At 32.3% G+C, this 17,500-nt stretch overlaps 1 protein-coding gene across 5 annotated transcripts in view; it reads left to right on the top strand.

Moving 5' to 3' along the window:
• Positions 1–13,233, top strand: part of LOC125035761 (ATP-dependent 6-phosphofructokinase-like) — a 40,723-nt gene extending 27,490 nt beyond the window's left edge. For 3 of the 5 annotated variants that reach the window (XM_047627962.1, XM_047627965.1, XM_047627961.1), the window contains 12 exons: positions 58–150; positions 383–535; positions 760–870; positions 2,314–2,328; positions 4,923–4,955; positions 8,771–8,917; positions 9,164–9,262; positions 9,530–9,742; positions 10,162–10,317; positions 10,422–10,590; positions 10,750–10,930; positions 11,290–13,233. In XM_047627962.1, coding sequence (XP_047483918.1) covers positions 58–150; positions 383–535; positions 760–870; positions 2,314–2,328; positions 4,923–4,955; positions 8,771–8,917; positions 9,164–9,262; positions 9,530–9,742; positions 10,162–10,317; positions 10,422–10,590; positions 10,750–10,930; positions 11,290–11,458 — 1,539 coding nt within the window. In that variant the 3' untranslated portion in view covers positions 11,459–13,233. The remainder of the gene's footprint in view (positions 1–57; positions 151–382; positions 536–759; positions 871–2,313; positions 2,329–4,922; positions 4,956–8,770; positions 8,918–9,163; positions 9,263–9,529; positions 9,743–10,161; positions 10,318–10,421; positions 10,591–10,749; positions 10,931–11,289) is intronic. The other 2 variants (XM_047627963.1, XM_047627964.1) reach the window with 1 other exon arrangement.
• The last annotated feature ends 4,267 nt before the right edge of the window (positions 13,234–17,500 follow it).

The raw sequence follows: 17,500 nt of genomic DNA, 5'->3' as shown, positions 1-17,500 counted from the left end.
ATCATCATCATCATTGTTATTAGATAAAGCAAGTAAGTTTATGATGCCTTTTCCCAGGTTATTGTCGACCAACTTGGTTTTGACACTCGCATCACCGTGTTGGGTCACGTCCAGCGTGGCGGTTCACCTTCTGCCTTTGATCGTCTCTTGGTAAGCTTTGAGTTGTCACATTTGGTTATATTCACTGATATGTAATAGTTGTCGAGGTAGTGGCTTGCCTTATTTTTTTTATTATTCATGTCTCTTTCAATAACTGTTAAAATGAGTATGTTGAAAGGTTAAGATCCATTCTGCTTTATGAAAGGTGTGTTCATCATACAGGAGACAAGTAACCCAAAGCATAAATGATATGTATATTGGACCAAATATTTACAATTATCAGGGTTGTCGTATGGGTGCTGAAGCTGTTCTGGCCCTCATGGAAGCCACCTCAGATACAGAACCCTGCGTCATCTCCCTGGACGGCAACCAGGCTGTTCGCGTTCCTCTGATGGCTTGTGTGCTGAAGACCCAAGCTGTTGCTCGAGCTATGCAGGTACTAAAGTATTGTTGGTTTTAGTAGGATTTTTTTTTTTTTTTTTTTTTAAAGTGTCATTATCTATTTATCTATTTTTTACTGCTGAAATTTCTGTATTTGTGACTGAAACTGACATAACTGCCTTCTTTTCTCTATAGATTTATAGTTAGTAATGGTATTAAAATGCTACATTTTATAAACCTTCAAGTAGAGGCTCCTTCTAATAGACATCTTTTGCCTAGGACCGCAACTGGGAGCAGGCTGTGCAAATGCGTGGCAGAAGCTTCGCCAGGAACCTGGAGACGTACAAGATGCTGACGAGGCTGAGGCCCCCTAAGCCTCTGGAGGGAAAGGTAAGATGGTTATGAACTGAAAGAAGTCACAAAGCATGAGCTTTTCCTTTTCTTTTTTTTGTCTTTTTCTTTTCTGTAGATGATTGTTTCCTCTATTCCAGGTCTGATTCTCTGTCCTTGAGAATTTTGGAAAAAAAATATTTTGAATAGTTAAATATATATATGATTCTGAAGATAGGATGTTTAAAGAGAAGTTTGGTGCGTAAAAAGTTACAACGTGCATGAGGGTAAACACAATTTTTTTTTTATGGAATTCATAGTTCATGAATCTGTTTAAGAACCATAATTACATAAGGAAAGAATGCAAACTTGTGCCTGGATAGTTTATTACTGACCAGTTATCAGCCAAAGACAGGTAAAGTTCTCTTTGATGAACTGCTCAGTCAAGCATTTTAAAGTAAGTAAGGTTTTATGAGTTGAAAAAAATTTTTTTGGGTATGTTGCAGAAAACTGCTACAAAAGACTAAAAGTTATAAAGAAATGGGTAGTGGAAGGAACTATTTGTCAGAATAGTTTTGATGAAGTAAAATACAGAAGAGTCTTCCTTTTATGAGCAATGTGTTGTTGCTTCACGCGTGTTGCCTTTATGCATGATGCCACGTGTACAGGCATATCCCGCAAACCAAGTGGTTTGTTATGACACTGGTTCATGTGACCCATCTGGATTGGGTTAAAGCTTGTTTTTTTTATCGTTGTATACTACATTATTTGAGTGATTTATATGTTTGTATAAGTCATGGATTTGCTAACAAGCTATAAGGCACCTTGCAAATATTTCTGGCACTAAGATGACAGCTACCCTGAGAATGAAGACTTCATGTTATAGGATTCAGCAGCATATTAAGATATTTGTTTTTGAAGACCTTGAATTGAATTTCTCAAAATGATTTTTATGTAGTTTTAGTCTGAAAATTGCAATTTGCATTTTTAAGTTCAGAAACAGACGTTCCTTTGCAAATGTGTCTTGAAAAAACATTACTAATGAAAGAGCTGTTCTGAGAGCAGTGTACCCAGAGTGATAACTAATGTCAAAGTGGTAAATCACATCTCCTTTTTGATAATGGTGCTGGGATGAAAGGTATGAGGTGGGGGAACTACTATGAAAAGTACATGCATTAACTAACCTTTGTAGTTGAGTGTTAGGGAGAACTATTGATCCTTATCAGCATGCTAAATTAGAGTTGAATTATACAGAAGATATAAAGGAAAAGTGAAAAGGACCTGCTATTGATTAGCACTTTGTTCTTAGAATAATCTTTAAGGAATAAAGGGTTTACTGATGCATGGGGACATGGGCAGATAAACAGTAATCACGTTATTAGTATTTCTCCCATAAAACAGTAAGTAAAATAAACATGTTATGTATTGCACTAAGATGTATCTAACTGAATATTTATCACTAATTTGTATTTTCTTTAACTCTCCCTCTCAACACACAACCAGGCGGGACTTGTACGGGTAAGGTGACTTAGCTGGCTCTAGATGGATTTAATTGAGGTAGATGCTGTCTTTATGAATGGATATAGGAATTAGTCTTGACACATTGTCTGTCTAGTAGTAAAGGTATCACATTGTTTTATAAGATTAAATTATTGAGAATGGAAGCAGCTGATGACAATAATACTGATATATTTGAAAGCTTTATTGTTTTTAAGGATTCATTGTTCATGTATATATCTTCAGAATTTCTAATGGATTAAACATTGTATATAAACATCATTATGAATATTTCTTATTTTTTTTAGAATCACTTCATATAGAACAATTATAAAATTATTAGAATTGCCACATTCATTTAAAAAGCATGAAGATTGCATTAACTGCTTCATTCTCATTTAGCAGAAATGTAATAATTATGATAAGGGTGATTTATTATGAATAAATATTAGGAGACATTAATAAATTTCTTGATTGAAAGCAGTTGCATCATCATGTTGATAATACAATTCATTCATGCATGCTTGTACTTCATATTGCTATTACAGTTATTATATACATTGCTATACAGGAATAATATTTTAAAGAGAGCAGAGTTTAATAAATCATTATTTGGATGGATATACAGTTAATTGTTTCTCCGTAAATGCAATAATGTATAGGTTTGCAAATCTCTGGTTTCATTGCAATATGTATCTTCATGATCATGCAGTTTCAGTCTTGCAAACGATATCAGTATATCTAATATTGGCACAGTTTTCACTAGCGGAGATCTGTTCCTGTTCAGTTTGTTCTGAAAGTATTTTTCATAAACAGAAAATTTCTACAAGAGTTCAAAAATGAATGGTTCCAAGTGAATGGAAATTATATTGGTATCTCCATAATAGACTTAAAGTCTATGAAAAAAATTAGAATATAACTTGATTTGATTGTGAAAAATATTCATATGTGCATACATATACATTATGCTTACCAACAGCTAGATATCCTTCATTGTGTTAATCTCATAGCTCCAGAGTTTGTAGTGTGTAATATTTTGAAATTAAATTTTCATGGATACATTTCACCAATAATTATCTTGTGCATTTCATTTAGAGTGATTCAGAGGAATCTTTAGCAGAGGAGGTACTGATTTGTCATTGTTTAGCGACTGTACTTGTGGGCTTAAGTAGTGCACCATCGACTCATAGACTGTCTCAAGTACCCAAAACAATACAGCAACGTGATATGTGACAACTTGATTATATGACATGATTTTATTTTCTGATATGAAAGGATCTGGGAAATTTTTTAACCAGATGACCTGTGCTGGAAGGTGAAGAGGGCAGCCAATGAGTCGAAAGTAGATATTGTTTGATCCAGCCAAAAAGATCTGAATGGATGACTTTATAGTTAAAACTATACATTAATAGATATTTACATATGTATATATAGTTTTTCTTTATGACTATACATATATGTAAATATAAATTTGTATAGTTTTGGATGGATAAACATGTGCTTTTTAGCTCTTGTCAGTTTTTGTTAATCTTATGTACTTTAAATTTGGTATTACAGCAAATGACGGAATAATGTTTCCCTTGTTTCTCGTCTTTAATGTTACTTTCTATGGCTTAGTGGTCCATGCAAAGTGGTCAGATAAGGATACTCAGAAATTTTCTTTGATTAACATTTATCTTGGCAAAACTATAGAATAACAGGTTGCTGTAAGGAAAAATTGACTTGTAAAAATTTACATATTCTGTAGATATTAAAGATATTCACATTTTAGGATATCTAGAATAGTATAAAGTGAGTATTGGTTTATTACTCTTTTAGAAAGAGAGAAGAACAATTTTCCACATTCACGTAGCTGTATATTTACATAATAAGCACAGCACCCGAGTATTCCTTTGAAGGGTTCATTATTGCATGGTAAACAGGCACTTCTTTTGGTTCCATTGAAGTACAGTCTGTATTCAACCACTACTAGAAAATTAAGGCAGTTAGGTTAGCTTAAATGTAATATCTATTTTGAACTTTTTTTTTTTTTTTTTTTTAAGAAGAGGTTATTTGCAGTTAAGTAATCAGTTTATAATGGAGAGGATTAATTCTGAGCTAGTTATAAAGAAGACAGCAAAGAGAAGAGTAGATAAACACATGAATATGCCAAAGATCTTTTTGCTGTGATAGAGAAGTAACATGGCAGAAAGGCCTTCAGCATATTTGTGTCATCTTGAGCTCTTCCCCTTGTAGTTTTGGGTACAGTTGATGATGAAAGTACATTACTAATGATTTGTTTTATTAAGATCACGTATGCATAGTCTGCTACAACAATGACTAAGAATCCATTCCTCTAATGAGTTTTAACTCCCAGTGAAACATGTGTGAAATAACCAACTGATCCTTCTCACATTATGTATTGAAAAAAAGGAAAAACAGAAAATCTAGTGTGCCTTAATTTTCTTGGTCTCCTTGGTGACATGCCTAACCTTTTTAACTCTTTGGAGGCTCCTATAAAAAGCTTTGATTCAGAGTGGCTCTGTGCTGCTCATGTATCCATCCTGCACGCCAAATGTACCATCACATCAGCAGATTGGTCTTTACCCCATCCACCCTCCTTTTCCCCCCGTCAGCAAAACACTATATGGGACAGAGATGAACTCTTGGTGAGTCTCCGATGATTTTACTTGATGCTGTGTTGTTGGAATGTAGATCTATCTTGTTAATTTTTTTCTTTTTTTCTTTTTTTTAATACTTATATTTAAGAACACTGCTTAACCAGTTGATTAATTGTAAGACTAATATATTATCTTTACTTTCTGTTAATGAGTGTGTTACAGGTGAATATAGGTAAATACTAATGTGTGGGAAAGGGTATAGAATACCAAGCATAGTGACATGTAGAGCATCAGGATGTTTATCGATCTCAAAGAAGTTCAAGTTTCTACCTTTTATTTGCTTCTTTCATCCAAACTGGGATTGAGAAAGACAATGTTTATATTTCATGGATAATATAGATTTTTTAAATGGATATGATGTTAATCATAGTAATGATGTAAATAATAGCATTAGTAATGGTAGATGTTATGATTATGAAGAGAACGACAAAGTGATGTTACAGCTGTAATGTTATTGCTTGTGATGATAGTAATTAGCAAAGCATACTCTATACAGTAATGACAATAATATAGCAGTTATGGTGATACTAATAAAAAGACATTTTAGTATCTTTTATGATATTAATTTTTTTAATGGGAAGTAAATGGTGATTTAAGTGTAATGGTTTCAAACAATGCTGTTTATACCTTTTTCAATATTTTTTTCTGGAAAAGGGTACATCTGATGCTCAGCATGTAAATGGGTAAAGGTGTTATTTGATTATCTGTGCATATTCATATGTACTGACTTTATGCATATTTATTTACAAAGTAAATATATATGTATAAGTAAAGAGATTTTATATGCACACCTGCATCTGTAAGTGTATTTAGTTTGATAAATAATTTGTTTAAATGCGGGAAGTTTTATAGTTAACAGAAAGGTATGATTTATTAAGTTTAATGTTATCAGTTATAAATAGACATTTGATCTATGGACTGAGTTGGATTGAAGAGCATACTCAACAACGTAAATCTACGTGCTTGTGATTTGTTGTTATACATAGATGATAAATTTTTTTCATGCATTGCTAAAGCTACTTTCCACAATTTTAAGATGCTGTAAGTAGATGGATATTCTAGTAGCTCTTTGGAGACAGTAAGTATTTATTCTCGTGACTGAGAGCAAATAAGATAGATCCCAAGAGCTTTTGGGAATTTCGCAAATTCCTAGTCAGCTTCCGCGGTAGCAAAATGCAAGAGGCTGACTTTACATAGATGAAAGAATTTTTGCCAGGAGACTCATCATTATGTCCATGTTTGGAGCATCTATCTTTGTATATGTTGCTTATATATACACACCCAAGCATTCAGTAAGGAGTGAATGAAGAGAGGATAGAGGAGCCATTTGCTTTTTAGACGTTGAATGTTTTTCTTTCGTTTTGTTTTGTTTTGTTTTTTGGGTCTTTTTATTTTCTGTTGGACTGTACTCAATTTTTTTTTATTTTTCTCTAGACAAAGGTATTTTCAGTCATGTTGCTGAATGCAGCAAGTCTAAATAACAAAATTTTGTTTCTAAAGTATTATTTCCAACTGTTGATTATCAAAAAATAATCTTTACTTTACTATTATCAAAAAATAATCTTTTACTACTACTTTACTTTACTATCAGTTACCAAATGATTGTGATCAGCCTGTCAGTTACCAACAAATTATCATCACTAATACATCAGATGTCAAATAATTATGATCACTAACCTCTCAGCTATGCAGTGGTTGACATCATCAATTTGTCAGCCTGCTATTGAAACCACTATCTTTTCAAATGCATCTTTGTCTCGGAAAAAAAGAACTGAGTATGACATATTGTATTCAAGCAATCATGATTATTATTATTTTAATTTCTGTATTTTGTACTCTGTTTTTAAAACCTGTCTGTTGTATTTGTTTATTTAATGATTTTTTTTTTTTTTTTCAAGCATTTAGAAGTAATTTATGGTATATAAGTTAAGGTATCTGAGCTTGTATTTATAGGCTATATGATGATGCTATGAGAGATAAAGAAATCTGTCTTTTGATTCTATTGGAATCTGATTTCCTCTCAGCAAATGCAATAAGTTCCATGTGATTCTATCCTTTTTAAACAACTATTAAGTGACTGATTTTTTTTTCTGTTTTATTTCTGTATTTAGTTTTAAGTATGTAATGTATGCTTATAATCTTGTACAGCACATTTCTCTCTCCCTGATTAGGCTTGTGATTAATTGGTATAAGGTCATGCATGCAATAAAAGTATTCATTACCTTAAGAGCTAAAATTATGGCTGTTGATTATGTGATCTGTGCTATAGTAGCATAGTGTAAAGTAAGTGGGTAGCTCTTATCTAAGAATATCTTTTTGTACAGTGAAGTGTTATGTATATATAAATATGTGGTAGAATTAGAGTTATTTTTTTAAATATTTAGAAATAAGTCATTACTAACATCAACTTTTGATATTTTTTAGGCAAGTTACTGATAGCATAATTATATTCAAATGCAGTTTCATATTGGAATCTTTTCTTATTACCATGGTTACAGATACCCACCTATGCACACACACATATATACATACAGATATATGTATGTATGTATATATTTTTGCATGTATGTATATGCATATGTATGTATGTATGTATATGCATATGTATGTATGTATGTATGTATATATTTATGTATGTATGTTTGCATATATTTGTGTATGTATGTATGTATATATTTATGTATGTATGTAGTTATATACATATGTATGTATACATTTATGTTTTGCATTTATATATTTATGTACATACATATGTACATACATATGTACATATATACATACATACATACATACATACATACATACATACATACATACATACATACATACATACATACATACATACATACATACATACATACATACATACATACATACATACATACATACATACATACATACATACATACATACATACATACATACATACATACATAGATACATACATAGATACATATATAGATACATACATAGATACATACATAGATACATACATATATACATACATATATACATACATATATACATACATAAATACATACATATATACATACATATATACATACATATATACATACATATATACATACATATATACATACATACATACATACATACATACATACAAACAAACAAACAAACAAACAAACAAACATACATACATACATACATACATACATACATACATACATTCATACATATGTACATACTTACATTTATACATACATACATTTATACAAACATATATTCATACATATATAAATACATATATACATACATACATATATAAATATATACATATATACATACATACATACATACATACATACATACATACATACATACATACATACATACATACATACATACATACATATATAAATAGGTACATTTATACATACATACATACATACATACATACATACATACATACATACATACATACATACATACATACATACATACATGCATTTATACAGACATTTATACATACATACATTTATGCATACATACATACATACATACATACATACATACATACATACATACATACATACATACATTCTTATATACATAAACATATATTAATACATACATACAAGCACGCACACGCACATGCACATGCACACACAATTAGCAAATTAGATAACATGGCCATGGATAGAAAAACATACTTTTTAAGAATTCAAAACAATGATAGTGACCCTGATGAGAAAAATGATAATTATAATTATTACATACTGAGATTATAGATTTAACATGAAGTCTTAAGCCTCATATCTAATAGACTCATTGGCATGCAGGGAGGCTTCAACTTGGGCGTCATGCACATTGGTGCCCCCGCCTGTGGCATGAACGCAGCCGTAAGGTCCTTCGTGCGTAACAGCATCTACCGCGGAGACACCGTCTATGGTATCCATGATGGTGTTGATGGCCTCGTCGAGGGTAATGTGAGTATCTTGTCTCTTGGGGATGGTGATGAGTGGTCATTCTGTTTTTACTTCTATTTTTTGTTGATTTGTTATTTATGATTATTCATGTTTTTTTTTTTATATAGAAATTCTTGAAGTCAAGGAGCAAGATGGTACTTTGGTGATTGTGATATCTTATGTATACTGTATGTTGACTGATAGTTTTAAGGAGAATGAAATTGTCTAGCTGAAAAGTTCTCAGTTGTGTCTCTTTACACCCAACAGATCCAGGAAATGACTTGGTCAGAAGTGACTGGCTGGGTTGGCCAGGGAGGCGCTTTCTTGGGTACTAAGCGCACATTGCCTGACAAGTACCTTGACCAGGTGTGTATTTGTTTTTTTTCTGTAGAATATGTTCTGATTATATCTCTTTGTAACATATCTATTTCTTGTACTTATTATATTTTTCATGTATTTATGTTTTTGATGTCATATCTTTAATAGGAATTTTCCCTATACTGAGGTAGAGGTGATTGTATGAATTGCATTTTTGTGATCTGTAAGATTTTTATACAGGCAGTTTGTGAGTTAACTTTTAAGTGGTAAGTATAACTTGACTTTTATCTCCCCTCCTCTATCTCCTCTCCCTAGATTGCTGCACGCTTCAGGGAATATAAGATACACTCTATCCTGATTGTGGGTGGCTTCGAGGCCTACCACGCTCTGCTCCAGATGTATGAGGCTCGTGGAAAGTACCCCGAGTTCTGCATCCCAATGGTTGTCATCCCGGCCACCATCAGCAACAATGTCCCTGGCAGTGACTTCAGCTTGGGATGTGATACCTCCCTCAATGAGATTGTCGAGGCAAGTTTTTCTCTTTTTCTTTATCTCGAAGAACTGTGTGGCAGGATGTGTGTGTTGTAAGAGAGGTGAGTTTAGATGAGGAAGTGATTTTTTCTTTAATCTGGAAAAGATGAAAATTCTGTGTGAAGATACAGCAAAAAAATGTGGAATTGGTGTGTGTGTGTGTGTGTGTGTGTGTGTGTGTGTGTGTGTGTGTGTGTGTGTGTGTGTGTGTGTGTGTGTGTGTGTGTGTGTGTGTGTGATTTTGTGTACTAATAAATATAGATGTAGATAGATAAAGGGACAGATATAGATTGATATGTTTATATATATACACATACAGATAACAAATAAGTATATAGGTGTCAATGTAGGTTTGAGATTGATATTCAAATATTAATTTTATTTTATTAAACCTTATTATCTTTCTCACTCTCTAGATTTGTGACCGTATCAGGCAGTCGGCTCAAGGCACCAAACGTCGTGTGTTTGTTGTAGAAACCATGGGTGGATATTGTGGCTATTTGGCAACACTTGCAGGTTTGGCTGGTGGAGCAGATGCTGCTTACATCTATGAAGAATCATTTGGCATTCAGGTTAGTGACTTATCAAAGTACTTATTTTGATGATTACATCACCTTGAGAACTCTAACATTTTTTGTCTTTGGAATTGCTTTTTAATGTGTTGTATTCGTTACAGGAATTGCAACTGGATGTTTATCACATGGCAGCCAAAATGGCTGAGGGAGTCCAGCGTGGCCTGGTTCTCCGCAATGAAAATGCCAATGAGAATTATACCACAGACTTTATTTTCCGTCTCTATTCTGAGGAAGGAAAGGGCATCTTCAGCTGTAGGAAAAATGTGTTGGGTAAGTGCATTTCATCCTCTTATAGTCAGAAAAGGAATACATTCCTTAATGATATAAAGAGAAATGAAGACAATACATTGGCAGATTTTAACACACATGGAAAAAATCTTATTTACAACTGAAAGACCTCTATTTTACTGTAACTTTTTACCCTCCTAGGTCACATGCAACAGGGTGGCTCTCCATCTGTGTTTGATCGTAATATGGGCACCAAGATGGCTGCCAAGGCTGTTAACTGGATGACTGAGGAGATGCTTAAGTATCGTCGTCAAGATGGATCCGTTTTCTGTGATGAGGCTTCAACGGCAGTATTACTTGGTCTGCAGAAGAGAGCATATCAGTAAGTTCAGTAAACAAAGACATGTTCAATTGGACTGTTGATGCAGGCATGGGTTGAGGTGAACTGTATTTCATATTGAAGCTGAGTATATATTTTTTATTATTGATTATATATGTGTTGGATATTATGTAAGTGAGATCTATTTATAATGTGTTATTTTTGTGAATATATAGTTATTTTCCAATCACAGATATTTCTTAGGATTTATGGTCATTTTAATTTTTTGTTTGTTGATAGGGATTAGCATGCCTACAGATGAGGAATACGAGTCAATTAAATAATTGTTGCATATTCTTTAGTAAAATCTCCAACTGTGTAAGATCATCATGTGACTAGTACCTAATTGGCTTCTTTTGCAGGTTCCAGCCCGTGGCAGAGCTCAAGCGCCAGACAGACTGGGACCGTCGCATTCCCACAAATGAATGGTGGCTGAAGCTGCGTCCTCTCCTCCGAATTTTGGCCAAGCATGATGCCGCCTACCATGAGGAGGGCATCAATGTGAAGGAAGTTGAAGAAGCACTTGATTAAGGTGTCGCAAATAACCTCAGTGTACAGAGACCTATGGTTACATCTTTTGAGTATTTATTAATTTTCTGGTGAATTCTGATGCTGATGGAGATGATGTAAAGTTATTATTGTTGTTTTGTTTAAAGATAAAAATTTTATATTTATTATTTATGCAATCAGTGATAGTAGGGGAAATTATGTATAAAATATATATATATGTATACACACACAAACATTTTAAGTGTCATTGTGTCATTGTGTCATTAATTTAGGAAATTGGTAAGCCTGTTTGGTCACCAGTTTCTTTCATTATTTATTTTACAAGTGAGGAGATTTAAGTTTTTGAGGACAGACAGAGTTACATTAAATATTATCCAAGAGCAGATAGGGTAACTTATTTAAAATGCCCATTAGGAAAGAGAGTAGAGTAACAGTAGACAAAGCACGGTGAAATGTCATTTCTGACGATTTGTGATATGGGGTTCTCTAAAGTTAATTGAACAAGTAGCTTGCTGTCCTCCTGTTTTGAAAATGATGTAAAATGATACTGTATTTTTTATTAGAAACTCAGGCCATACTTCTTAAACACTTTTTTTGTCTGTTTGTTTTGTATTTAAAAAGCATGACAATTTCCTGTACAAAGCTTTTTTTTATTGAAATTGAGTAAAGCAGGCACCTACTTGGAGGAAGTAGACACTAATCCTCAGCAATATTACTGAGTGTGTTTATTTATTGATGTTGTAGCAAAGACAAGGCAGTAATGTACAGTAGTCATCAGTATTGATGCTTGTGCAGGTAAATAAGACCATAAGAGTGACTATTTCTATTGGGCAAGGAGTATTTACTTTATATGTGTGTCTGCAAAGGATCTGTGTGAGATGGTATAGTTTAAAATGTTGAGTAAATACCCATAGAAAGCTTGGAAATATTCACCTGATATTTTCTTGTTTGCCAGTTATTGTAGTTGAGCTCATGCCAGTGCTGGTGCATTCCATGCTTTCAGATAGTCTGTATAAATGTACTTTGAAAATATAGTTTTTTTTTTATCAATTGGCTGTGCTGTGTTCATATATTTTTCTTTGTAATCTATATCAGCAAAATACTGCCACTGTTATGATTTATAAAGAACTGTAAAAGCTAAGTTATTTGCAGGAGTGCGTCTAGTCAAGCTCAGATCACCGGGAAAAGAAAGTTTTGCACCATCTCTTCCTCATATTAACCCATAATCATATTCAAGATACACTCATATCTTATTTGTCATCCTTTATAAACGAAGGGCTTCATGGAACATTCATATAAACTCTCTCCTCTTTAATAACAAAATAATCTCTACTAGACACCATATCTTGTAAATTTTCTCTTAAATGCTTTGTTTTTAGTTGTTATTCATTCAGAAATGTTCCATGTAGCAAAACGACAGGCTTCAAGTGTGTTCAAATTATTAAAGCTAGAAAGTATGCAGTATAGTATTATAAAGATTCCACATGGCTACAAGTGTCTCAAATTTAGCCACAGAAAAGTCTGCGAAGGTCATGGTGGTAATGAAAGACAATGTTTCACAATATGTGTATATTTATTAGTGTTGTCAAAGGAGACATATTATTTACTACCTTGTATTGTGGGCAGGCAGACCCACCATTAACTTGAAAAATTAGATCATTTCCTATTTATGAAGATACCCTTTTGTAATCCTTTGATATATTTTACTCATTTGTGCTGTACTTGTGTTGCCAAATAAAGCTCCATTCCTGTCCTGGGATGATGCTACAGTCAAAATATACCACTTGTGGAACGTAGAAGCTCTTTTGTAACCTTGGTAATAAGAAATAAGGGTGTAACTATGATAAGAATAGTTTTTTCTTCATTATGAGAGAAAAAAACGAAAAAGAAATGTTATTTGGAATTATGATAAATATACTGATGAAAATGCAAATAGTGTTATTAGTAATACAATTTTGTATTAAGTATTAGACCCTAAAATTCATATTACAGGAATAAAACAATGGTTAATATATCATCAGAGGTCGAAATTACTATAATTACACAAGACATTACGAGCAGAATAAAGCAGTAACCATGGGTAAGCAGTAAGTTTTTATTGAATATGACAGTTTCAGCTTGCTGCTTTAATAGGATTTGCATTTTTTTTTATTTTCTTTTATTTTATTATTATTTTTTTTTTTTGAGAGAGATATTTCTTAATAACTTCCATACTCAGGTGTAAGTTATATTTGGGCATTAATCAAGTAAAACAACTTGTTATATAAAACACTTAATTGATCAAATAATTATCATTAATATCAATATTGGAAATATTTGTCATGAATATTATCATGTCATTATTATTAGTAGAAGTGGTAGTAGTATCATTATTATTATTACTATTATTTCTATTATCATTATTATTATTATTGTTACTATCATTATTATTGTTACTATCATTATTATTATTATTATTATTATTACTATTATTACTATTATTATTATTACTATTATTAATACTATCATTACTACTATTATTACTATTATTATTATAATTACTATTACTATTATCATTGTATTATTATTATTATTGTTATAAATAATATTACTATTATCATTATTATTATTATTATTATTATTATTATTATTATTATTATTATTATTATTATTATCATTATTATTATTATCATTATTATTATTATCATTATTTTTATTATTATCATTGTTTTTATTATCTTTATTGTTATTATTACTATTATTATTATCATCATCTTTATCATTAATATCATTGTAATTATTACTATTATTATTATTATCATCCTCATCATCATTATTAATATCGTCGTAATTATTACTTTTATTATTAAGATCAATATTATTACTGTTATCAATGTCATTATTATTATCAATAGTATCACTGTTATTAATATTATTAACATCATAATTGTTACTTTTATCATTATGATCAATGTTTTTAATTTTATCAACATTATTAGTATTAACTTAATTTTACTGTTATCATAATCATATTTATTAATATTATCATTATCATTATTATTATTACTACTACTGTTATTATTATTTTTATTATTATTATATTACTATTATTATCATGACTATTAGTATTATCATTGTAATGATTATTATCATTATCATTGTTATCCTTATCCATCATCTTATTATTTTTTTTTTTTTTATTTTTTTTATTTGTTTAATATCATCATCATTAAAATTATTATCGGCATCATTATCATTATTTAAACTAAAAGAAGCAAAGGTGAGAATATTATTGAAATCATCACTTTATTCAAGAAATGTATAGAAAAAAGAAAAAAAAATCCTTATACCGAGGAAGAATACCTTGACACCTAAGTAATTATCGTACATTGGACATACAAGTGTTACGGTTACATTACTAGACCCCGTTATGAATTCTTGAAAACCATAGACGTAGTTAATACCTTTGGATGATAAGTGACTTGCTTATACAACAGAATCAAAACCCATTTGCTCACATATAACTTGGCCTCACCGTCTCTTAACAATAAACATCCGAGAACATTATAGGCGTTTGTAGAATTCGAATCGTTTCCGATCACGCTCGTAGAATCCGCATCCCTTCAAATCCGTTGTTTCGATCCTGCTTATCCGTAGTGTAAGTACGGATGCCCATAGCCCCCGTACCCGCCGTATCCGCCATACCCGCCGTAACCTCCATAGCCTCCGTATCCGTGCCCGAGTCCATAGCCAAGGCCATGCCCATAACCGAACAGAGGCCGACCGAATCCTCCAAAGCCACGTCCGAATCGCCGACCGAAGCCCCGACCGAAGTGCGGGTCGGATTCAGGGAAAGCCAGCGTTCCGAACACGAGGACCGCGGCCAGCAGGAGAGCGAAGGCGTGACGGACAGCCTGTTGGGGGAAAAGATTTTGCATTATGAAAAAAACAAGTGGTGTAAGAATAATATGGGCAGATGACGGGTTTTCAGTAGATAAGATTTAAAGAAAGATATGAACGGAAATATAATATACTTGCTTTGCTAAGATGTTGGGGGCAAGTTGATGGAAGAAGAGAGACGTTAGTGGTTATTAGCAGCCTAATGTAACGAGCGTAAATTTGTTACTGAAAATGTAATAAAAAAAAAAAAAAAAAAAAAAAAAATACACTCAAAGGGCATTTCTCTCACTAGAGGATGTCAAGTCTGAAGTAAAATGCAGCTGCATCCCTTGGAGCACGGCCCAAAACAGCCTTTTTAGATGAAGTAGAATAACTTTTCTGTTGATTTTGAAAACTTATGTTTATAGAAGATACAGCTTATATGGAAGGATGTCTCGTTGTGATGATATATCTTTGAATCAGAGAAAAAAAAAAATCAAAATGTGGATTTGAGTATAGTTGGTTGCCTGATCACAATATGTTTCAAACCCCGAGTCAGTCTTTGAGGCCATAAACAGTTAAAATTCACAACACCAGGGAAGAAAATTATAATCCCGCAAAAGACGAGAAATGAATAATCTGAGTTTTTTACTTTAAAAAACACTTAAATTATACACGCCTTATATATGTGTGTGTATATATATATATATATATATATATGTGTGTATATAATCTTCACTGTAGGGGCAATATTATTTCTACAAAGCAGCTAGACTCCTCTCTCACAATGACAAAAATAAATATACTAAAAAACAACACCTTTACAATAATAACCTTTCAGTCAACATTTAGCAACAAACGAGGATGAAAAAAGTAAAAACAAATTAATAATAATTAAAAATAACGAATAATTAAACAATGCACATTACCATACTGCAGAGGAATCAACGATGTCGTAGGCCAGACTTCAGCTTCAGACTCTGCAAGCACCTGAAAGCAGCCGTTCTTATACAGCGTTGCTTGGGTGCCTGGCAACTCGGGCAAAGAAGCTCGAATTTCAGACGAGTTGAAAATGCGAATCAGGAATTCCATGCCGGCTTCGACAGCTGGTTCAGAATACAGTGTTTGGCGGCAGGAAACTTTATGCAAGCAGATAATCAAGCAAGTAATGCATGCAATGAACAAGCAGGGAGGAATAAGTTAGCAGGGAGATAAGAAAGGAGCAGTATAGAGCGGGGAGTAAGTAAGCGTGGGGGATAAGCAGTAAGCAAGCAGGGAAGAATAAGTTAGTAGGTAAATAAGAAAGGAGCAAGCAGCAAAAAAAAAAAAAAAAAAGGAAAAAAAAAAAGAAAGGTTATAATAATGATAATGATAATAATGATAAGGTGATTGTAATTGTGATTATATCGTTGTAGCTTTTGGCAGGGGAAATGACGTAGCAGAGAAACGGGAAAGAATGGAAAAAAGAAGGAAGTGATCACAGTGATGATAATAAATGATAATAAAAATGCTGACTGCTGTTATGCTTATAATGATGACTATAATTTGGCTGGAGGAAATAAGCAAACAGAAAAATTGTGATTAATAAAAATAATGGCCATAATCATGATGATATAATGCTTCTAATAATCAAATAATAGGAAGGATAATGATCAAAATGACGATAAAGACGATTTTGGCGAAAGGGGATAAGCAAATAGAAAAAAAAAATAGGGAATTATTATAATGGTAATAATTATAAGAATGGCTGGAATAAGACAGTATATCAAATGTGTAATGAAAATAGTAAGCAACATCATTATTGTTATTGTTAACATTATTATTGTTAATGCTGATTGGAAACATAAAATATAATTCAAACACAGATGCCAATAAATAAAGACAAAGTAATGAAAAAAGACACAATTCAAACTTTACAATATACTGATAATAATAACCGAAAATCGTTACAGAACAAATGCAAACATCGAATATAAACAGAAAATTATGAATGCTAAGATTCTAGAGTGGAATTTTCCATTACACCTTCATAAGGAAAAAAGAGTGGAAAATGTGTGTGTGTGTGTGTGTGTGTGTGTGTGTGTGTGTGTGTGTGTGTGTGTGCGTGCGTGTGTGTGTGTGTGTGTGCGTGCGTGCGTGTGTGCGTGTGTGCGTGCGTGCGTGTGTGCGTGTGTGTGTGTGTGTGTGTCTATATGTAAGTACGTT

Source organism: Penaeus chinensis, chromosome 20, assembly GCF_019202785.1.
Source record: "Penaeus chinensis breed Huanghai No. 1 chromosome 20, ASM1920278v2, whole genome shotgun sequence".
Classification (NCBI taxonomy): Eukaryota; Metazoa; Arthropoda; class Malacostraca; order Decapoda; family Penaeidae; genus Penaeus; species Penaeus chinensis.
Note: the sequence above shows the minus strand (reverse complement) of the source record. Positions and strands in the feature narration are given on the sequence as shown.